We start from the raw sequence: 24,520 nt of genomic DNA, 5'->3' as shown, positions 1-24,520 counted from the left end.
TATAGTAAAATATAGTAGTAAGATTGAGATATGCCAAACTTGAGCTAATAACTTCTTAAGCTAATTTTTCAGTCAACATTATCTCTGAAAATTTCCTTAAAAATGACATCCTTTTAAAAATATATGAGGTAAGCCCTAACCGGTTTGGCTCAGTGGATAGAGCGTCGGCCTGCGGACTCAGGGTCCCAGGTTCGACTCTGGTCAAGGGTATGTACCTTGGTTGCGGGCACATCCCCAGTGGGGAGTGTGCAGGAAGCAGCTGATCAGTGTTTCTCTCTCATCCATGTTTCTAATTCTCTATCCCTCTCCCTTCCTCTCTGTAAAAAATCAATAAAATAGGAAAAACCTCGCATAAGGGTAAAATCGTCCGGAGGAAAAAGTAGAAGGATGGCGTTTACTTTTACTGAAAAAGTTAAAATTCTCTTTTATTCTAGTGAAGGGAAAGAGAAAGAAAAAAAAATCCTGCTAGCAGAGAATGGTTTCAATCCATTGACCTCTAGGTTATGGGCCCAGCACGCTTCCACCGCGCCACTCTGCTTCTGCGGGTGCAGACGGCTCCTGATTCCTATAGAAAGTTTCCTACGTGATCTCTGTCCTAATCGCTTTACACAGCGCCGTCTAAGTTTTGGTAAAAAGAAAAAAAAATCGTCATTACTGTCTAGTCTAATCTGATTGACTAGTTCCTGACGCAGCAGGGATTTTTAATTGGTTTACAAGCCCGTTTTCTACGGTAAACCAATAGGCATAAGCGGAGGAGTAAGGCGGGAGCCAATCGCGCCGTGGTGTGTTGGCATCCCGGCAAGCCGCTTGGAAGAGAGGGGTGGTTGGTGTGGCTTCCATTGTTCAGGATCTGGGGCGACAGAGGCCGAGGTCCTGGCGGGCGCTTTGGTTCCCGAGGAGGCCCTGGGAGGAGGGTTCAGGCCCTTGGTGCCCCACATCCCATTTGATGTCTATTTGTGTGAAATGGCCTTCCCTCGGGTTAAGCCAGCACCTGATGAGTCTTCCTTCAGTGAGGCATTGCCGAAAAGAAATCAGGACCTTGCTCCTAATTCTGCTGAACAGGCCTCTATCCTTTCTCTGGTGACAAAAATAAGCAATGTGATTGACAATTTGATTGTGGCTCCAGGGACATTTGAAGTGCAGGTTGAAGAAGTACAACAGGTTGGATCATATAAAAAGGGAACAAGGACTACAGGACATCATGTGGCTGACCTGGTGGTCATCCTGAAGATTTTGCCAACGTTGGAAGCTGTTGCTGCCCTCGGGAACACAGTCGTGGAAAACCTCAGAGCACAGGATCCATCTGAGGTTTGGACCATGCTGACCAATGAAACTGGCTTTCAGATCAGTTCTTCTGATGCTACAGTGAAGATTCTCATTACCACAGTGCCACCCAACCTCCGAAAACTGGATCCAGACCTCCCTTTGGACATCAAGGTGTTGCAGAGTGCCTTAGCAGCCATCCGCCATGCCCGCTGGTTTGAAGAAGATGCTTCTCAGTCCACAGTTAAAGTTCTCATCAGACTTCAGAAGGACCTGAGGATTCGTTTTCCTGGCTTTGAGCCCCTCACACTCTGGATCCTTGACCTACTCGGACACTATGCCGTGATGAACAACCCCACCGGACAGCCTTTGGCCCTACATGTGGCATACAGGCGTTGCTTGCAGATTCTGGCTGTGGCTGCAGGACTGTTCTTGCCAGGGTCAATGGGTATCACAGACCCCTGTGAGAGTGGCAACTTCGGAGTCCACACGGTCATGACTTTGGAACAGCAGGACATGGTCTGCTTCACAGCTCAGACTCTGGTCTGAATCCTCTCACATGGTGGCTTTAGGAAGATCCTTGGCCAGGAGGGTGATGCCAGCTGTCTTGCTTCTGAAATATCTACCTGGGATGGAGTGATAGTGACACCTTCAGAAAAGGCTTATGAGAAGCCACCAGAGAAGGAAGGGGAGGAAGAGGAGAATACAGAAGAACCACCTCAAGGAGAGGAGGAGGAAAGCATGGAGACTCAGGAGTGACTCCCTTCTCTCCACCCTTCTTACCCACGGGGAAGATGGAGCCTGAGATAACTGCTACTGGGCTCTATATGGTGGCATTTCTGAGGGCTGGGGGAGACAGGAAAGAAAATAAAAAACTATGGAAGGAAAAAAAAAATCAATAAAATATATTTTAAACATATGAGGTAAAATAAATAAAGCCTTATTTTTTAAAGTGGTCTTGCAGACATGACACATGAATATTCCCCAAGAATAAACAAAGCACAATTACAAGTTTATTGATTTTAACAAAATAAAGAAACAAAAGTGGCTTCTTAAAAACTAATGAGTAATTTTTCTTGTTTCCTTGTCTCCAGAGCATTTGGCATTCTTTATCAACTGGTACATAAAAGAGTAGAAAAATAGAAGATTGTCATATTGTCCTTTGTATTTCTCTTCTAATATATCAGTATGGTAGTCTACCAGAAAGTAGTAGATGGCTTCAATTGTGGAAAGGAAGGTATCTGGCTTTCCTTTTTGATGGCGCCAAAAGCAAGTTTTTCTTGTTTTCAACTCAACTTGTAGCAACCCTGCCAAAAACAAATAAGAAAAGTATAAATATATATACATTTTATTCTCACCCAAGGATGTTTATTGATCCTAGACAGAGAAGAGGAAGGGAGGGACACAGAGAAAGAGAGAGAGAGAGAGAGAGAGAGATTGGTTGCCTCACATATGCACAATGACCAGGGATTGAACCCACAATCTAGGTATGTGCCCTGACCTGGAATCGAACCCGCAACCTTTTTGGAATACGAGACAACATTTCAACTAATTGAACCACTCACCCACGACTAAATATTTCTTAATCACAGGGTGTGGTACAATTAAATGATTTCTATTAAATTTTTTTTTTAACGAGCACAGATTAAACCCCTTGCTCCCAATTTAAAGTAAGATATTTTTGCCCTAGCCAGTTTGGCTCAGTGGATAGAGCATCAGCCCACAGATTGAAGGGTCCTGGGTTTGATTCCAGTCAAGCGCACGTATCTTGGTTGCAGGCTAGATCCCTGGCCCCAGTCTGGGCTTGTGTGCAAGGCAACCAATTGATGTGTCTCTTTCACATTGATGTTTCTCTCTCTCTCTGTCTCTCCCCCTCCCTTCCACTTTCTCTAAAAATCAATGAAAAAATATCCTTGGGTGAGGATTAACAAAAATAAATAAAATATTTTCTTAAATGCTTTAAAGTATATACAGAAGCAATATAAAACACAGATTGAAATCTTATACCTGTAAGTCTTGGACCCAGTAGCAATGGGTAAAAGTAGTTAATATTTAAGGGATTCATCTCTCTCACTCTCCTCTCTCTCCCTCTCTCTCTCTCTCTCTCTCTCTCTCTCTCTCTCTCTCTCTCTCTCTCTCTCTCTCTCATCTTCATCCCAGGAGTGAGGATATTTCTTTCCCATTAATTTTTAGAGAGAGTGGGAGGAGGGGAAGGGAAGAGAGAAATATTGCCATGAGAAAGACACTTTGATTGGTTGCCTCCTGCTTGAGTCCCAACCCAGGCCTGGATTGAACCTGCAACTAAAATATGTGCCTTTGACTGGGAATTGAACCCACAGCTGACACTCTAACCACTGAGCAACCAGCCACAGCAAAAGTCATCTCTTTCTGCTACCTACCACTGTCGTTTTTTATTTAAACTTGTGACAGGACTAAATTCACCAGTTTTCAGAAGGGTTTCATTTCCTTGATAAATTAACATTTAAAACATCATTCTGAAACTCACTAAGAAATAGGCAGGTTAATGGTCTTGAATGCATCTAGAAGTATTGAAAATGTTGTAAGCAATTAGTACAATTAAAATCTTAACATAGGCGGTGGGGACCACTTTGTAAAGTATATGATTGTCTAACCACTATGCTGTACACCTGAAACTAATATAAAATAATATTGCATGTAAACTGTAATTGAAAAATTTTAAAAAAATCTAAACGTAGAATTTTGACATCATCAATGTGATTTATAAAAAGAAACAAACTAAGAGCAACTATTATAATAATGCTAGTTTCTATAATACATCTAATATATTCTAAAAAATCTAATCTAATGAAAGGGTAATATTATGCAAATTAATCATCACTCTGACACAAAGATGGCAGCACCCATAGCATCCCATGCCCTGGCCGTGGAGGGAGGGAGGGCGGGCTGCGGACACAACGCAGGGCTGCTGAGCTGGGGGCGTGCCCCCGGCACCTGCAGCACGGCTCAGGCACGCCCCCAACCCAGCGGACACAATGCAGGGGGTCCTCTGCACATGAGCTGTAGAGGAAACACCTTTTCTGACCGCTCATTGGCTAAGCTCCCTGTACGCCTCCACTAGCAGTGTTCTTGGTAACTTGGGTAACAAGAATCCAAGAAGGTGATCTAGGGTTTTCCCACCACACTCCTGGAGGAAAAAACGAAGGTCCGCTGCTGGAGGGACTAAGAAATGTCATATCCTGCCCTAGCCAGTTTGGCTCAGTGGATAGAACCTCGGCCTGCCGACCGCAGGGTCCGGGTTCAATTCTGATCAAGGGCATGTAGCTAGGTTGCAGGCTCCTCCCTGGCCGGGCCCAGGTCAGGGCTCATGCAGGAGGCAACCAATCGAAGTGTCCCTCACATTGATGTTTCTGTCTTTCCTCTCTCTTCCAAGCTCTCTAAAAAATCAATGGAAACACATCCTCAGGTGAGGATAAAGAAAAAAAAAAAAGAAAGAAAGAAATGTTATATCCTATGAAAGACACATCTTGAAAATGCCTAAAGAAAGTTGTCATTTTTTCATGGTGAAGGGACTGGAGTCCGTGTTGATGAAAACACCTTGGTGGCTGTGGCAGTGGCAGCAGCAGCAGGGTGATGGGGCTGGCGCCTTCCCCTGATCAGCCTGGTCACCTCCTGCAAAGGGAGGCCAGACTCCTGAGGGCTCCCAGTCTGTGAGAGGGGGCAGGCTGGGCTGTGGACCCCCCCACACCCCCACCCCCGGTGCACAAATTTCATGCACCAGGCCTCTAGTTAAATATAAAAACCAATATTTAGTGACTATCACCACTAATCTATCCTGTCTTAAAAATTTCCTTGGAAATATATAGACATATAGAACCTTTTAAATTACACTAAAATACACAGACATGAAATTAGTTAGAAAATTTATATTTTTAAAAGTTTGATATAGCCGGAACCAGTTTGGCTCAGTGGATGGAGCATCGGCCTGCGGACTGAAGGGTCCCAGGTTCGATTCCGGTCAAGGGCATGTACCTGGGTTGCGGGCACATCCCCAGTAGGAGATGTGCAGGAGGCAGCTGATCGGTGTTTCTCTCTCATCGATGTTTCTAACTCTCTATCTCTCTCCCTTCCTCACTGTAAAAAATCAATAAAAATGTATTTAAAAAAAAAAGTTTGATATATACATTTAAAAAAATTTCTTGCCAGTATTTCTGGCAATCAATAACTTTAAGATAAATACACAATTTATTTTAGCAGTAAAATTTGAAAGCAGGTAACTGTAGATGGCTTTTCCCTCTAAAATTATTGCCTGAATTTCTTCAACCAAAAAATGGGAATGAAAATCATATTGTTTTGAGGACGAAATAAGGTAATATACTAGTATGACGCGCATTCATTAACACACTAAGTATAGTTTGGGAAATGTTTATAATGTGAACAAATCTGTCAAAATGAAGGGATAGAGCTGGCAATTTTTAAAACAAATTATGATATAATTCCCACTTTAATCATCTGGACCCTCTCCCTAACAAAAAGAAAACCATCCTTCCCACCACATCCCCCAAAGCTTCCCATGGTGAATCTTCAAGAATGTGTGTCAGTTCATGTGTAGATTTACACTATATGATTAAATTAGACATTCAACCTTTAAATGTGTTATTTTGACAGTAGTAAAACACCCAGAGCTTTCCTCTGTAAAGTCTGGCAAAATGATGTTTTTACATTGTTAAGGGGATTCTTAACCTCAGCACTCATAGTAAGATAACAGAAACATTACTTTTTTAATACATTAATTTTGAGGGTTTAAACTGAGGTTTAGAGTTGTTCACATTAATCCCATGAAATGATAAAATGTTTTCAAGCCTAAAGGCAATGATTTATAACAAACATGAGTTGTTTCTTGTGGAAGTAATTGGGCTTATCTGGAAAATGGTATTTCACAAATACAGAGATTGTAAATAGGCACAGAGCCCGATTTCCCTGTGGTGAACGGTGGAGCCAGAGTAGGACATGCAGAGAAGACTGACTCTAGAAATCGGTTTATTTCATGATTTTGAAGGAATTGAGACATACTTTTTAAAAATGTAATGTATCCCAGAATTAAAATGGATGATACTTTCTATGTGATGTGGGAAGAACAAAAATTATTCTGTACAAATCTGATTTTAAGCCTTAAGCTCACATGTGGACGCTCTGAAAACAGATTTTGAATTTTACCTCAGAAATTCCTTATATAGATTTTTTCAAGTGTTTTCACTTAACGGTCTTTCATTGGATCCTTTCAATAACCATATAAAGAAAAATAGCTCAGAAAAATCTTCAAACTGGGGAGTAATTTGCTGCTGTAACCATCCAAGATAATGTGGCCAGCAGAATCCAAAGAGAAGGGTTTTAGGGTTCCATTTCTCTATTAAACATCAGCAACAAGATTCTTCCAGGTCATGTGCTCTACAGTCTCTCTCTCTCTCTCTCTCTCTCTCTCTCTCTCTCTCTCTCTCTCTCTCTCTCTCACACACACACACACACACACACACACACACACACACACACACAATTTCTCTGTATCTCTCTATCTTTCTCACACACATACACATAAGCACACACAGAACAGGAAAGCAATCTTACTAACATTTATGTTGATTTCACAGGTATGAACCATATAAATTGAGCTAATTAACTTTACTAATGTCACTCACTTTGGCTTGGTACTGATTAACACAAGTCAGACTCCGAAAAAAAAACGTGTCATAAACTTTCTTTTCTTAATGGTGTATTTTTGACAACAGCCTGGGAGAAGCTCTCCCAGGTTGAAACTCTTTTGGCAACTGCCTATTACCAACTAGGTTGGTAGCTAGCTCTCTTGTCTTATAATCGCATATGGTACACAGATAAAGCCACCAAAAAGCTGGAAATAAAACTAAAGCTTTTAGAAAAACTGAGAAAGCCTGAAGAACTGAGTAGGTGAAACAGCATGAGAGTTCATAAGAGCTCCTGTTCTTCATATTACTGGTTGTCGTACTTGGGGAAATAAAGCTACTCTTTTACTAATAAACCATTATTATTAGGAACTAATCTTTTCACTCCAAGAGAAAAAGAGATATAAAACAAGAAAGAAAATCACTGTAATGTTAAAGCTGCCTCTCTCTGCCTCTCTCTCTCTCTCTCTCCACACACACACACACACATTTTTTTTTCTTGGCTTTGTCCTTTGAAGCGATGACATCCAAACAGTAATAAATTTACCAGATCTTGATTTCTAATATCATTCCCCATTAAAAAAGCACCACAGTTCCTTTGAATGACTGGTTATTGGTCTGGGGCAGGGGAAAAGTGCAAGTAAACTTTGAATGATTAATTCTAGGTCTGAGGAAGGAAAAAGTGCTGAACCAGAAAGACTAATGAGGCCATGCCTCAAAGGACTTGAAGCGCTCCCACTGACAAAATCTGAGACAATCTGGGCATAAAAATATATATAATCATTATAGATTTTAACATACTGAATTAAAAAGGCATGTATCACACCACAGTGATCTCATAAATGGTACAAGGAGAGAAGACAAAAGAGAAGGAGAAAAAGGAAAAGCTCTTCCTTACATAAGAATGCCAGCCAACAAATATAGAAGAAATAATAAAATTAAAATTTTATCATTTTGCAATTCTCGATATAATTACTGATTTAAAGAAGCATCATCAGTGAATACAAAAACCTCTGAATGAAAAGCAGTTGGTAAACAGACAGTCCACAGTCTCAAAGCATCCCCTCACAGATTACTACTAATGTCAAAGAAGAAAATAAATCTTTAGAACGGAGAGATCTGGCAATCACCTTTAACCAAGAACTGAAAGTTATCACCAATAATGGAACTTATTTAGATGCCTCCTGTTTTGATGCAATAATTAGTAAACAACGTCACCTATATGAATAGGGTAATCATATAATTTATCAGTTAAATAGCCTCATTTCTAAGAGTAAAAAGCAATCTTATTAATAATTATACCAAAACAATAGTTATAAACTGGAATTGTCATGGGAAATCCTGGATTTATTCTTATCTGTAAGGATCCTTGCAAAAAATTTTAAACTGAATCTAATCACGATGAAACATTCAGACAACTGACCTGTCCACTTCACACAATTCTAAGTCATGAAAAACAAAAACAGGGAACTGTTCTACATTAAGAGAGAATGGAGAGACGTAACCAAATGGAATGTGAGTTTACATACCACATCATACATCAGAGGAAAAAAAGCTACAGAATATATTTTTGGGTCAATTAGGGAAATGTGAATTTGGACTGTATATTAGACATTACAGAAGTTTTGTTAATTTCTTAAAGTGATAATGATACTATGATCATGCAATTATTCTTAAAAGATGTACACAGGCATTTAAAGGTGAAGTGTTGTAAAGCCTACATCCTTCTTTCAAAAGGTTCAACCAAAAAAATATGTATCTAAGTATACAACACACATAATACAGAAAAGAGAAATAAAGCAAATGTGGTAAAAGATGTATGGGTAGTTAATGCAATTCTTCTAATGTGTCTGTAGACATGAAGTTTTCTGAAATGAAAGTTGGGGGGGAAAAGCAATACAAAAACAATTTTTTTTCTTACCTTGAAGTCTCTCATCAGTGAATATTTTGTTTGTTTGGTTCCAGGTGCTATCTATAAATATAATTTTTTTCAGTGTTGTCTCTTTGCACTTGTTGTCATTCAAATCTTGTTCTTCAGTTTTCTTGCGTTTACTAGATGGCTTGTCAGGGTCATCATTTTTGCCTCTCACATTATTTTGAATCCTTTTTTGCAGATGAAAAGAAATATCTTTTATTGAGACAGACTTAGGTCCAGGAAAAATGAGCGCAACCTAAAGCAAAGAAACTTAAGTTAATAGTTGTGATTATGCTCAGAATGAATAAATTCTGACTTAAAACTTTAAGAGAAAAAAAATGAATATCTAAGAAACAAGCATTAGCTTCTACTACATCCACTTCTTCAACACATATGGTAAAGTATTTGACTCTTTCCAAGTAATTTATAATCACTGTATACTACCTAAAAGTTTTATTTCAAAATAAGTTATTCACCTGTGGATAGAAACCTAGTTAATTGTACCTTGAAAGAGAAAACTAAACTTTATAATATTTCATAAGATCAAAGGCAAAGTCTGTGATATTTTGTAAAAGAACCATTGAAAAGTGCTCAATAATTAAATATCATTTTTACCTATATAATAGACAAAACAAATGATACACAGTCAATACTGGTAAGCAATTTGGCAACTTGAAGAGTTTTGAAATGTTCACACTCTTTCATCAAATAATTTCACTTGTGGGCATTTAATAAAATAACCTTAAATACCCACATACCCACCACACCCATAATATTTATTAAAAATATATCTATTACAGTACAAAATTAAAACTGAAAAATCTAACTTTAAAGGAAAAATTCTATAAATTATAGTACTTCTTTTAGCATTTTACTGAGACTTTATACTCCTAGAGCCTTCAATGAAATGTCTGAACGGCTGCTATTACAAAGCAGGCATCCAGTAAATATTTGTGAAATGAGTAGATGTTGGTAGAATTATGAGTATTTTATCCCCCATACTTTTCTGTATTTCCCAAATTTTCTTTAACAAGCATCATTTTAATATTAAAAATAAGCATTCTAAAAATAAAAGAAACAACAAATCTTGAATTTTTAAACTTCAAAGTTATATACAAGTTGCTTAAACATCCACAATCCATGCCAATATTCCCCCTGCACTTAATTAGCAAAGTCTAGGGGTTTTAGATTTTCTTGGATTATAAGATATCACATCACTTTATTGAACCTAGCACTGTGTTCTATTTAATTAACATAAATTATACCTAGTTGACCAGAGAAGGAAATGCAAATATATTCCTAGATCCAAAATTCAGGTATTATTTACAAACACAATTTTCTATATAAACTCAATAAAAAACATACTTATGAAAAAGGAAAAACCAAGTTCTTTTTTGAACAACTGAGTGTATGTATTAATTTTTAATTTTGTTCCTGATTAACACCACCAATAAATGATCCCCAATATACCTAAAAGGGCTTACAAGTTTCTTTAAAAAGTACCCAATGCCTACTTCTTTTTGAGATCTATTACAAAAGTGCTTTTCAACAAGGCCAGTAATATCTCACCAATGTGAAATTTCAACTATGCAAAAACCAATTAGGAATCTAGAAATGAGCAAGGAAGGCCTCTCAGCTGACAAAAGAAATGTTACAAAGGCCATATACTAAAGCTCTAAAATTCCTGAAATTTTTTTTTCATTCAGTCTTTCTTTCCTTCTTTTGGAGAAATTCCAATAATGTTTGTACTCTGGTTTCTCAGTTCGCATTAAATTAGACCACCTATGTGTTGTATAGGCAGGACAATGAAGTGGGGAGAAAGTAAAAGTGGGCATAATAATATTGGCAAAGTGTAAAAACTTAAAGAATTCAGAAAAAAATGATAAAAAGTGGAGACTCAAAAAAGTCTAACAAATCTAGAATCGTCTGATCTCTTCAGATACCAATGAAATGAAGTGTATGTTGTTTAGTGCTAGATATAAGGATAACCCTAGATCATTAAGAAAAGTATTAAATTGTGTTCAAGTAAGTTCAGAACAACACTGGAATTTAAAGTTCATTTTTAGATTCAATGTGCACAGTTGCAAGAAATAAGCTACCTACTTCATGGTCCTCTTCTTCATATTCCGGAATACAAGGGTACGTGTAAATATTTACAAATTCAGGTGCTAAAAGTTTCGCGTGGATAGCAGTACTTTTGCCATCTGTTTCATTTGGATGTTTAATGATGTCAATCTTCAGTGGAAGCTAAAATTAAAAAATAAAAGTGAACAAGCCATATATTAAAATTCTAATTAGTATGTTAATACAAATGGTCTTTAAAGCTTAAACAGCAAACTCACACTACATCTCTATAAATATACTTATGGTTTGAAAATAATCCATTTCTACACCAGGCTGTTAAGAACAATAAGAATCATAAACCAAATCCAAATTTCTTCCTCGATATTGTTAATCATATGATAGAACTATTTTAACTCATTTAACAGAGAATCTGCTCTTAAAGCAAAGCTCCAATGTCATTTTCATTTATGTTACAAAGCCATTGAGTCCAATCACTTCTATTTCAGCATCTCTGCCAATAATATTTTTTAGAATTCCTATAAGCTTCAGATTTGTTCATTTTATGACATGTAAGAGGAAATAAAAGTTTGGGCAAAGTTTCATATCTAAAATTCAAGTTAAAATGTTGTTCCTTATACATCCTTTGACGTCATATATCCAATTATCCTTAGTTGTAAACATCATCATTCTCAGAAGTGTCTTTTAACAACACAAATGAAATAATTATCAACTGAAAAAAGCAGTAACAGAATGGACCTAGGAGGTGCATTCTATGGGTAAAAATAACTCTCTCAAAATGACTTGGCCTATTTCTCTTAAAGTTTAATTATTTATTATGGGTTGTCCTTTCTCTATGCAAAATTAATATTATTTTGCATTTTTTTAGTTATATTTTCCTATTACTTTACTGATGTGGTTGGGTTTTCTGCATAATGCTTGTGCAAGTGCTGCACTCAGCCATGATTATGAAAATGAAAGCTTAGTCATCTCTCTCCCACTATACATAAGAACCCTCTCTGAGATGGACTTGGCACTGCAGGTTTCAAAGGACTTATTGTTATGAAAGCACTCTTCCAGCTCCTGTCCTACACTAAACAGGCAGCACCCTAGGTGTTTACCCTGAACACACAGCTATTTTACCCTGGAGTACAAAACAATTTTTTAAACGGCTTTATTAAAGAGAAGAAACTGATACAATAAACTACACACACTCATAGTGTACAATCTGATGAGTTTTAACATGTTACACCCTTGAGCTCATCACTACAATCAAGATGATGCACATACCTATCACCCCCAAAGTCTTCTTGTGCTTCCCTTTGTCCCCAATCTCCATCAACTCTCACCCACAGTCCTTAGGCAACCACTGATGTGCTATCACTATAGATAAGCTTGATTTTACTGATTTCTATAAAAATAAAATTATACAGTATATACTCTCTTCATCTAACTTTCTTCACAAAATAATTATTCTGAGATTCATCCATGCTTCTGTGTGTATCATTAATTCCAGAACTATTTTTTTAAGGAGTAGTTGGTACATGCTACTAAATGATCTCAATGGCACGTATTTTATCTTTCCAGATGATTACGTGAAAGAGGACAAACAGTGTATGCCCCAGAAGGGCCATAAATGTTTCCCAAATAGTTTGCAATTTAGGGTTTCAAACCCAATTTCTTCTACTATCTCCATTTAAGCCTAGTGATTAGTTATACGTTAGGGCCAACTGGCTCAAATCATCAAAGCAACTTCTAGCTATAGAAAATTTACCATTTAAGTAGGCAGTTCACAAATGATTTTACATCAGTCTACTTCTGGCTGAACTCTACATCAGACTTCCCTCATGATGCTCAGTCTCAGGTGAACTATATTTCCTTTCCCCAGGGTCTGTCATTACCAGGCTAGCATTACTTTGCCCAGGGAAGGTAGGAAAAGGAAAGAAGAAAAAGAAAGCAAATCATGACCAAGTATTCTAGTACTAATACAATCAATTTCTTTTATGGCTGATTAGTAGAGCTGAAAATTCCAAAGGTGATCAACATTTTTGACCAGCCGGCTACCTTTGAAAAATATCATTTGTATCAAGGACACAGGACTGAGTGTTATTAATGTATTTTACAAACTACGTACCTAGCCCAGTGGTCGGCAAACTGTGGCTCGCGAGCCACATGCAGCTCTTTGGCCCCTTGAGTGTGGCTCTTCCACAAAATACCACGTGCGGGCGGGCATGTACAGTGCGATTGAAATTTCGTGGCCCATGCGCAGAAGTCAGTATTTTGTGGAAGAGCCACACTCAAGGGGCCAAAGAGCCACAGTTTGCCGACCACTGACCTAGTCTATTATAGACTAAAATCTATAAGCACTAGTAGAAGACAATTATGCAAATTTTGTGCTCAAGAAGTATTCCTGGGACCTAGTCCAGGTATCTGTAGTTCTCTGGAAGTTAAGCCTGAAATTTCTGATTCTATGCAAAGCACAGACACAGATCTTATCATAGAAATATATATTTGTGCTCTAGTTCACATATCTTAAAGGAAGATACTTCTTAAATAATGACAGGATAACATCAGAAGAGTTGACTAGATGCAGTTCAAATACAGATGTTTCATTTTCAAACATGTAAAGAACACCAATATGTCCTTTACCACTATGTATCCTATGAGAGATTTTTACCACAAACTTATCTGCCCAAATTTATCAAAATGCCATTAGCAGAAAGCCCTAACTAAGCCGTCCCCACAAGATTATTACTTTCTCAAAGAAAGCCTTTTAAAGTCTAGGACTTTAATAAAAATGAAGCTTCCTTTTACCTTATGATTTTCTCTTCTTAAAAAAAAATACCAAGAGCATCTTTTAATTTTTTCATGCATTTCTCATGGCACTAAAAAAAAAAACCATATTCCACATAAAAGGACAGAAATTTATGAATTTATTTCCAGACTAAAATTTAATGCTTGGGAGGTAGTTATTTACTAGTATTATGTAATTATCTTCCCTTCCCAAGCAGGCTACCTAAAAGCAAATGCTAAACAATTTGTAAAAATAAAAATAAAGTAGAAATTAGAAAGAAAAACTTAGTTTTTATTATTAATATATATTATTAATGCATCAATTTTATAAATGGCCTTTAAAATATAGTCACTTTCAAAAACTGCATAGATAAGCAGGCCATTTAGAGTTGATCAAACAGTTGGCATAGTGTTTTGAGTCATTTCTATTAAGTAGTGTACATTAGACCACTGATTTGGGAAATAATCCTCTATTATTAAATTTCTATGAGAATGTTAGCCCTGTCAATATATCACTGAATTTTATTCTGATCTTCAATCCCTTTTGACGATAACAAAAAAGTTTTATATTAAAACTTTTCATGAAATACTTTCTTTATGTGGCTATAACATAAATAGATGATAGAATAATTCTGTGTACACTTCAAAAATAATACTTTGAAATGTAACTAAATTCTTATAAGATAATCGGAAACTTAAAAATAATTATTGTCCTCAAGTTCTCAGTTTTTCTGAAATAGCTATAAAGCTGATTAGAGTCCATGCTTACTTATTCTCAACCAGTAAACTTTCTAATAGCCTGTAAGTACGATTTTAGACCCCTGAGAAGACTGTGGACTTGACAAGATAATATATAGGCTAAACTGAAATCCAAGTAACAGAATATGAGTATTAAATTATTCTTACTTCAAATTTAATGAACCTTAAGATCACCACATTAAATGTTTTAAGTGTAGTTACAACTTATTTTCTTACTAGCCAGTTCTAATGAGCTCATGTGTAATTTAGTCTCACTAATTCTAATAGGGAGGAGTCAAATTTTATACATTATTTGATTTACTCCTAGATCCCCAGTCACTGTTAGACATATTAACGTACACCTATCCTATATAATAAAAGGCTAACATGCAAATAGACCGAACAGCCGAACAACCGAACCGATTGCTATGATGTGCGCGGAACTGTCGGCCACGGTGGTATGGTGGAGCAGGTAAGTGGGGGTGCCAGACCAAGGTGGGGTGCTGGTCGATGTCATCAGGGCAAGCCTCTGGTGGTTACTGAAAATTCTTTGCTCCCGCATGCCGTGGTCCCGCCCAGCACTCACACCCGCTTCCAGCACCTGGCACTGAGTGATAGGGGCCAGCACCAGGTGCAAGTGGCAGCTGCCGGCCCGATTACCCCTCAGGGCTTCTCCACCTTCCCCTGCTCCTGAGGGGAGATCAGGGCCAGCAGCCACCTCTTGCACCCGCTGCCAGCAACGGCCCTGCTTGCACCCATAGCCGGTGCCAGAGCTGCCACTAACACCCGCTGCTGGCACCCGGCACCGGTCCCAATCGCTCAGCGCCATCAGTGGGTACAAGTGGCAGCTGCAGGCCTAATTGCCCCTGGGGGCTTCTCCACCTCCCCCTGCTCCTGAGGGGCTATTAGGGCAGCAGCTGACACTCACACCCACTGACAGTTCTGGCCCCATTCGCACCCTCTGCTGGCGCCGGCTCCAATTGCTCTGCACCCCCAGCGGGTGCGAGCAGGGCCAGCGCCGTCAGCATGTGGGAGCAGCGGTGGCGGGAGGGGCCACAGATAATGGGCTGAGACCTGACCCTGTGCCCACTGCAGCCTCACAGCCCACAGTTCCTTTCAAGGTGCACAAATTTGTGCACTGGGCTCCTAGTCTACAATAATTAAAGGGTAATATGCTAATTAGATCGGACGTCCTTCTGGATGAAGCTGAGGCCAGAGCAAAGCCCAGGTTCTGGTTGCCTGCCGGCTGCCTAAGGGAATCTGCCCGGATCCTGGGTGCCCGCTGGTGGCTGGAGGGAAGCAGCCCAGGTCCTGGAGGGAAGCCAGTGCCAGCAGCCGGGGGAAGGAAGGCCTATTCTTGCTTGAATTTTTGTGCATTGGGCCTCCAGTTCTATATAATAAAGAGCTAATATGCTAATTAGACCTGATGGCAGAACAACCTTCTGGAATGACCAGTGGGTGGGTGGCAGGGCTGTGAGGCCTACCCTTGCACGAATTTCATGCATTGGGTCTCTAGTATTTATATAAAAGCCTAAGCAACTGTTCGACTGGCCGTCCGACCGGTAGCTATGATGTACAATGACCACCAGGGGGCAGATGCTTGGCAACTGCAGTTCTTGGGTGATGCACCTGGAACGAGAGAAGAGGGAGCCAGATTCCAGGGTGTGTCATCCGAGAACCGCCCTCTTACAATCCGGGACCCCTTGGGGATGTCAGAGAGCTGGTTTTGGCCCAATCCCCGCAGGCCAGGCTGAGGAAACCCACTGGTGCACCAGGCCTCTAGTGTAATAATAAATTCTTTGATTACATAGACATAATGCTCTACAGATTTTTATACTTTATATAATAGTAGTCTTGATAAGCAACAAAAAATATAAGCCAAGTAATCAATTCACATATATTTTTAAGATCTAGCTTTAAATTACTACAAATTATAACACAGCCCAATGAGTAGTCTTAGTCTTTTCAATTTTAGTATCTTTTCGTTTTAGTCACTGACAGGTGCTCCATATTCATGTACAGGATGGAGCTAAGCCCATTCTACAAAAACCTAAACAAAAATGAAGCCTATCTCGTCCTTTGGTATATGTTTCCTCAGAGCAGTCCCAGGACCTGAGGTGGTTTTTGAAGCTCCTTCAGGCAGTCTATAAACTTGTCTCTTGTAGTATTCATGTTTATACCACATTTTTTCCAAGGTTGTAAATGAATTATAATCATTAATTTAAAAAATAATTGATTTCATTAAAAACAACACCATCTCAGACCCTAGCGTTTTGGCAATCTGGATCTGTTTTTCCAGAGACAGGAAAAACAAACAGGTTTCCAGTCTGTAGGATTACATTTCTATTAATATAATTCATTTTCCTAATGATGCTATTTATCAAGTGTATCAATTACATTAGAACAGGAAAATATGAGATGTCTTTTTAAAATCTATGTTCCTACTTTCAAACAATTAATTTCTTACCAACCTTCACAAGTGGCATCTGCTCCATAGGTACATTTTCAACTGGGACGTAACACGTATAGCAGTAGAACATTCTTGAACCACCACATTTAAGACATTTTGATCTTCCACTTTGCTGAGCTTTTTGAAGAACTTCTTGAGATGCTAAGCGTAAGTTTTGAAGAGGATCTTCTGCAGCTATGGAAGTAGTTTGTGGTTGTTGTATTTCCACCAATCTTGAACTATTTTCTTCCCTCTCTTTGAGAAATATAGGTGGGCTGAGAGACATTTTTCATTCAAACTGAAGTTTAACATCTATTTCTACAACACATTATCGTAGGTGCACTGAAAAAAAAAATAGTGTGTGTGTGTGGGGGGGGACAAAATAATAACAAAACATTTTACTCACTGTCTCCACATATAAAATTACTCAATTTAATTCACAACTGTGTGCTGTTTTTAGAATTAACAAAAGTTAACAAGTTTTTAAATTACTAAATTAGCATACTTTTGAATTAAATTTATTGGAAATACAAAATTAAAATGCAATAAACTCAAAACCATAAATTACCCTTTGGAGGGACCCTCCCATAAGAACAGAAAGGTGCTCTCTTAGAAAACTTATTTCAAATATAAAGTTTAGGTAGCAACAATCCATTTTTCAGTGGCTATCTTTGTTTCCCAAACAGTAATTTTGTTTTATAATAGGAATGCAATGGCTTAATGTAACAGCCAGGAATGTATTCAACCCAATAGGCTCTTTGAATTGATATAACATCACATCTAATCTCAACCAGGACTAATGAAAATACAAGGTTCCAATATAATCAGCAAAATTTAGTTGGTTATGTTCTAAAAGATACTTTCCTCTCCAACTTAAAACACACATAAAAAATAAAACTAAAACCCTGGCCGGTGTGGCTAGATCAGGGGTGGGCAAACTTTTTGACTCGAGGGCCACAATGGGTTCTTAAACTGGACCGGAGGGCCGGGCCGGAACAAAAGCATGGATGGAGTGTTTGTGTGAACTAAAATAAATTCAAAGTAAACATCATTACATAAAAGGGTACGGTCTTTTTTTTTTTAGTTTTATTCATTTCAAACGGCGTGGGCCGTAGTTTGCCCACGGCTTGGCTAGAGTGTCCCACTGAAGGGTCCTGTGTTCAATTACTAGTCAAGGGCAAGTGCCTGTGTTTCAGGTTATAGTCTCAGCTCTGATGTGTGGGAGGCAACCAATTAATACAGTGGTTCTCAACCTTCTGGCCCTTTAAATACAGTTCCTCATGTTGTGACCCAACCATAAAATTATTTTCGTTGCTACTTCATAACTGTAATGTTGCTACTGTTATGAATCGTAATGGTCTTAGGCGACCCCTGTTCGACCACCAAAGGGTTCGCGACCCACAGGTTGAGAATCACTGAATTAATGCATCTCTCTCACAATTGAAGTTTCTCTCTCTCTCCCCTAACCCTGCTCCCTCTAAAAATCAATGGAAAAAATATCCTCAAGTAAGGATTAACAATAACAACAACAAAATATATAAATACATATATATATATCAAACATCTATTAAAATATGAGCTGCATCTACTTTCAATTATTTGTAAAATATCCCAAAAGATAAAATATATCCCTGAAAAATAAAATACAATATTATAAATTTAAAGTTTTGTAGAGTAACATTAATATGCACTCATTCTAAGAATTCCTACTGCTTTTTTTGACACCATTCAGATTATTAGTTCTAGAAATAAAATAGGAAAATGACTTTTCCACTTAAATATTTCCTTCAAAGGATGATGGCTGCCAAAACTGTATTCAAATGCTCTGTAAGCACAATATCTTTTGAGCAGAAAGAGACTGGGGCCCTTTTGATTTTATATGCATTCCAAAACTATAAAATGATTCTCCTATTATAAAGTCTTAAGGCATTGTGGTGTTTAACTATGAGGCTCCAGGCACTCTGACAGGCAAAATACTGATTTGCAACAGGAAATGGTCTCCCAAATAGAATATGAACAAAAAGTCCAGTGGAACATAATATACAAGATAATTTACCAACAAGAAGTTTAGTGATACTAATTTAATTACTCATCAGGAGTTTATCTACCTATAACAAAAAAAGCATTAACATGCTAATTAGACTGGATGGCCGAACAACCTTCCAGACGAAGCCAGGGCTGCAAGGGCTAAGCCCCTTGCCAAAAATTTTGTGCATTGGGCCTCTAGTCTACACTAATAAAAGAGAAAAATGGTAATTGGCGTATGGCGCTACCCTTTTCATTGGCTAATCAGGGCTATATGCAAATTAACTGCCAACTAAGATGGCAGTTAACTGCCAACAAAGATGGTGGCTAATTTGCATATGTAGGCACAATGCAGGGAGGCGAAAGGGAAAGCAGGAAGAAGCCCCCTGCCACTGACAGTGATCAGAAACCCAGGGGGGAGCTAAGAGCTGGGGGGCAGGGCAAAGGCGGCCCCAGGGCCGCCTTTGCCCTGCCCCCCAGCCATGATTGGAGAATCAGGCGCCTTTGCCGCCCTGGCCAGTGATAGCAGGAAGTAGGGGTGGAGCCAGTGATGGGAGCTGGGCACGGTCGAAGCTGGCAGTCCCGGGAGCTAGGGGTCCCTTGCCTGGGCCTAAAGCGGAGCCCACGATCGCGGGGCCACTGCCACTGCGGGTCCCCGCTGCCCGGGCCGGACGCCTAGGCCAGAGGCGTTAGGCCTGGGCAGGGGCGGAGCCTGCAACCGCGGGGAGCTGGGGGTCCCCTGCCCAGGCCTAATGCTTCGGCCAGAGGTGTTAGGCCTGGGCAGGGGCAGAGCCTGCAACCGCGGGGAGCTGGGGATCCCCTGCCCAGGCCTGACACCTCTGCCGGAGGCCTCAGGCCTGGTCAAGGGGCCGATCCAGTGATTGGTGATCAGAGGGTGATGAGGGTCAACTCCTCTGGCTGAGGCATCAGGCCTGGGTGGGGGGCGGAGCCGGGGATTGGGGGGATATAATGGTCCCCTTGCCCAGGCCTGAAGCCTGGGTCAGAGGCGTCAGGCTTGGGCGGGGGGTGGAGCAAGTGATCAGAGGGAGATGGGGGTCCCCTGCCCAGGCATGATTCCTGGGCCAGAGGCCTCAGGCCTGGGCGGGGGTCAGAGCCAGTGATCGGGGGGAGATGGGGGTCCCCTGTCCAAGCCTGACACCTCTGGCGGAGGCGTCAGGCCTGGGCAAGGGGCCGATCAGGCGATCGGAGGGTGATGGGGGTCTACGCCTCTGGCCGAGGCATCAGGCCTGGGCAAGGGGCAGAGCCAGCAATCGGAGGGGTCTGGGGGTCCCCTGCCCAGGCCTGACGCCTGGGCCAGAGGCATCAGGCCTGGGCTGGGGGCAGAACCAGTGATGGGGGGAAATGAGGGTCCCCTGCCCAGGCCTGACACCTCTGTCAGAGGCGTCAAGCTTGGGCAAGGGGCCGATCCTGCGATTGGAGGGTGATGGGGGTCAACGCCTGAGGGCTCCCAGTATGTGAGAGGGGGCAGGCTGGGCTGAGGGACACTCCCCCCCACACACACACACCCAGTGCACGAATTTTGTGCACCGGGCCCCTAGTATATATATAAAAGCCTAAGTGACCATTACAACCGAACAACCGGTCAACCAGTCGCTATGACGCGCACTGACCACCAGGGGGCAGACACTCAACGCAGGAGCTGACCCCTGATGGTCAGTGTGCTTCCACAGCCAACCTCCTATGGTCCCTCACCCCGGTCGGCCACCCTCCCACAGCCCCACCCACACCCGGATGGACCCCGGTTTGGCCTCAATCGCCGGCCAGGCCAAGGGACCCTACCTGTGCATAAATTCATGCACCGTGCCTCTAGTAGATTATAAATTCCAGGGAGCTGGAGTCCCAAAGAAGAAATGCAAAGGAAAACAATGATGTTCATTAAAGGAAAAATATACTTGCAAAATTTACCCAAGGGGAAAATCAAAATACTGTATAATAAACATTTTTGATGTGTACAGATCAGGTATAGATTTACATTTTTGATTTTTCAGAAAAAGTGCTATTTCAGAATAATAGTCCAATCACTTTTTCTTGTCTCACAAATGGAAAACATCATCTACTTCTGACCCCCACACCAAATCACCTACTCCAAAACGGCTTCTATCTTTGTGACTATGCTCTCAATGACTAGAACAGTGCAGGATATTAAGCAGCCACCTTTTCTTGAGCCTCAGATCCTTTTAAGATCACTTGAGAGTCTCACACCTTACAGCAAATGAATTTTACAGACACAATGTTTTTCTCACAATTTCATGAGATTTGTAGATCAGTAGAATTCATCTACAGATACATATAAAGAAATCCTAAGATCAAAAACTCATTCTAAGTACAGGAGGCAGCCTTAAAAGTCTAAATTTGGAGGGGAAAAAAGTCTAAATTTGGGTTTGTTCTGGTGTTGCCTGCAGTCCTTACAGAGAAACATTTTTAGGCTATACCAATCTTGAGTTACTTCAATCACAGGACTCCTCCCAAAACAAACAAACAAAATGGATTGGACTAATTCATTTCCCTGGGTATTCAATGGAAAACTAATGGTGCATTTTTTCTAGGGCTCTCAACATGCACTCCTTTTGAGATGCCTCAGAAACATCCCCTATACTTGGGCTTCCATCCATATAACTAAATAGATATTAGTGGAACCTTATATAAATATTGTTCCCCTACAGAAATCAGCTATAAATACCTGTGAGACAGTGAAAGGGGCATGTTTATGACTCCCTCCCCTGACTCACCTACACACACTCATTTATGGCTGATGTGGCCACAAAGAAGAGGTCAGCAGTAGTAGGTCATGGGCAGCTACCTCCAAAGGTCTCTGAAACCATATGACCAGCCAACAGCCTGCCTCAAATGTGTACAAATTATGTGTTGCAAACGTGATGATTCAAAACCTTCAAAACATACTTGTTAACACCAAATATATGCATGGGAGTTATTTGGAAAACATAAAGAGACTTTATATATGTTTGCTGATACAGTTCCTAGGGCAAGGGAAACAAAAGATAAAATAAACAAGTGGGACTACATCAAAATAAAAGGCTTTTGCACAGCAAAGAACCCATCAATAAAAGGAAAAGGGAGCCCACTACATGGGAGAACATATTTGGCAACAATACATCTGATAAAGGGTAACATCCAAAATATATAAGAAACTCATACAGTTTAACAAAAGGAAGACAAATAATCCAAGTAAAAAAATGGGCAAAGGACCTAAATAGACACTTTTCAAAAGAGGACATACAGAAGGCTAAGAGACATATGAAAAAAATGATCTAAGTTACTAATCATCAGAGAGATGCAAATTAAATGACAATTAGGTATCACCTCACACCTGTCAGAATGGCTACCATCAACAAATGACAAGTGCTGGTGAGGATGTGGAGAAAAGGAACCCTCATGCACTGCTGGTGGGAATGCAGACTGGTGCAGCCACTATGGAAAACAGTGTGGAGTTTCCTCAAAAACTTAAATATGGAACTGCCATTTGACCCAATGATTCCACTTCTAGGAATATTTTCTAAGAAACCTGAATGACCAATCAGAAAGAATGTATGCACCCTTATGTTCATAGCAGTGCAATTTACGATAGCTAAGACTGGAAACAGCCCAAGTGCCCATTAGTAGATGAGTGGATAAAAAAAAGCTGTGGTACATTTACACCATGGAATACTATACGGTAATAAAAAAGGACCTCGTGCCCTTTTGAGACAGCATGGAGGGACCTGGAGAGTATTATGCGAAGTGAAATAAGCCGGTCAGAAAAAGATAAGTATCACATGATCTCACTTATATGTGGAATCTAAAGAACAAAATAAACTTATGAATAAAATAGATCCAGAAAATAGAAGCATGGAACAGACTGTTGAACCTCAAAGGGAAGGCGGGGGTAGGTGGGTAGGTAGGAAGAGATTAACCAAATTAACTTTTATGCATATATGCATCACCCATGGTCACAGACAATAGTGTGGTGAAGGCCTGGGGTGGGGGACAGCTGCAGGCTAGAAGGGATCAATGGGGAAAATTTCAACAATCAAGATTTTTAAAAAAATAAGTGGGGAGGAGGGGGAGACTATTCCTAAGGAACTAACTAGTACATCCATCATTCTGGGACTTAGATTGAAAACAAATCCTCCTTCTACCCTATCCCCCCAAAACACGAATTACTCACCAAGTCGCATCAATTCTACCTGGCACATAATCCTCTACTTTTAGTCTCAAAGTCAGGATTCTAGATAGTCTATGGCAATCTCTTACATCTCTACCTCTGTGCACTTATTGATTCCACATATTTAACATGGAAAAATGTACCTTAACTTCGAGTACCTTTGAGTGAAGTTATGTGTCCTAGCAGACAGTCAACTCTGCAAGGGCAGACCTCTTTACTTGTCTCACCTATCCCTGTGTCTAATGCAGCAGGAGTCAGTCAACAAATACTTAACCAAACCAAAACCATTCTAAAAAAAAAAGAAAAAGAAAAAGCATACTGTATGCATCTTGCTACTGAAGTTCCTGACAAACTAATTTTATGGGCCAAATGCAGCCTGACATAAAAAATGCAGCCTGGCAGACCTCTTTTTGCAAAACAGTACTCATGGAAAGGCTCGTAACTACAACCAAGTTGACTCACCTCCTAATGAAACATTACAGAAGACTGTCCTGCATTGTAGGTGTTTTTCTTTTTATTAAACCCCCTTCAAATATTTCTTTGCGGGAATATTTGTAAGAACCTGGTCACGTAACATATACAGATCTCACATCCACTCTTTAAATTCCAAGGTATCACCTTTTTCCGCACAGGACCCAGGGGCCCTCCCAGACCACCCCGGGCGGGGGGCAGCCGGTACTTCGTAGTCACTTCGTAGTCGTCCCGGCGCACCGGCTTCAGACCGAAGCAGCCCTTAAACGTTGTGGTTTTAGTGGCGGCTTTATCCGCCAACTCCACGGACTTGCCATCTCAGAGTGATCATATATTTCCTTACTTGTCCTATATTCCCTCCAAATAACTTAGCCATAGGTAACAAGCTCCTTTGCTTATTATGTAAGCATTATCTTAATATTTCAAATATTACAATGCATGGCACACCACGTCTGTGCTGCGTTTCTCCTGCCGCAAACCACTCCGAACACTAAAAATACAAAGAATAAAGTAGAGTCCCTAGAGACTAACTTTGCCAGGACAGACTTTCTTTGAGACGGAAAGCACCGAAAATAATTGTTGGAAGGGGTGGGGGGAGGTATTTTTTTCCTTTTTTTTTTCTTTTTTGAGAAAAATCTGGAAGTGTTTTTCCCCGAAGGGCCCACAACAACCAAAAAAATGCAAGCGCCGCGCAGGGACCCCGGAACGACCTCGGCGAGGGCTCGGCCGACGGCGCGTCCACTCCCCGCGGCCGCACGGAGCCCGCCGGGGCACTGGCGCCCAGAGGGGCGCGCACACCGGCCCGGGACACCGGAGTGGGACTCAGACCTGCCAGCCCGCGGTCCTCGCTCAGCTCCACGCGTCCTCCGCTCCCCCGGAGCCCGCGGCGAGCGCCCGCCCTGCTCGTGCACGAACGCGAACGCGGCGGAGCGCTTTCCGGGCGACAC

At 40.6% G+C, this 24,520-nt stretch overlaps 2 protein-coding genes across 6 annotated transcripts; one reads left to right on the top strand and one right to left on the bottom strand.

Moving 5' to 3' along the window:
* Positions 1-745: 745 nt before the first annotated feature.
* Positions 746-2,035, top strand: LOC118651621 (interleukin enhancer-binding factor 2-like). The gene is given in 1 exon segment (XM_036300967.1): positions 746-2,035. A coding segment is annotated over 1 exon segment (1,059 nt). The 5' UTR covers positions 746-963; the 3' UTR covers positions 2,023-2,035.
* Positions 2,036-2,251: 216 nt separating this feature from the next.
* DTWD1 (DTW domain containing 1) lies at positions 2,252-24,520 on the bottom strand. Of its 5 annotated transcripts, none has more exons than XM_036301012.1 (5): positions 23,721-24,375; positions 16,917-17,236; positions 10,957-11,100; positions 8,860-9,109; positions 2,252-2,570 (listed from the first exon to the last, which is right to left on the bottom strand). In XM_036301012.1, the coding sequence occupies exons 2-5, from the start codon at positions 17,178-17,180 to the stop codon at positions 2,323-2,325; spliced, it is 906 nt and encodes a 301-aa protein (XP_036156905.1). In that variant the 5' UTR covers positions 17,181-17,236; positions 23,721-24,375; the 3' UTR covers positions 2,252-2,322. The 5 variants fall into 5 exon arrangements, with proteins under 5 accessions (XP_036156905.1, XP_036156887.1, XP_036156894.1 ...); XM_036300994.1 differs by lacking the exon at positions 23,721-24,375 and adding an exon at positions 23,565-23,702; XM_036301001.1 differs by lacking the exon at positions 23,721-24,375 and adding an exon at positions 21,670-21,999.

Source organism: Myotis myotis, unplaced genomic scaffold (genome assembly GCF_014108235.1).
Source record: "Myotis myotis isolate mMyoMyo1 unplaced genomic scaffold, mMyoMyo1.p scaffold_m19_p_1, whole genome shotgun sequence".
NCBI lineage: Eukaryota > Metazoa > Chordata > Mammalia > Chiroptera > Vespertilionidae > Myotis > Myotis myotis.
Note: the sequence above shows the minus strand (reverse complement) of the source record. Positions and strands in the feature narration are given on the sequence as shown.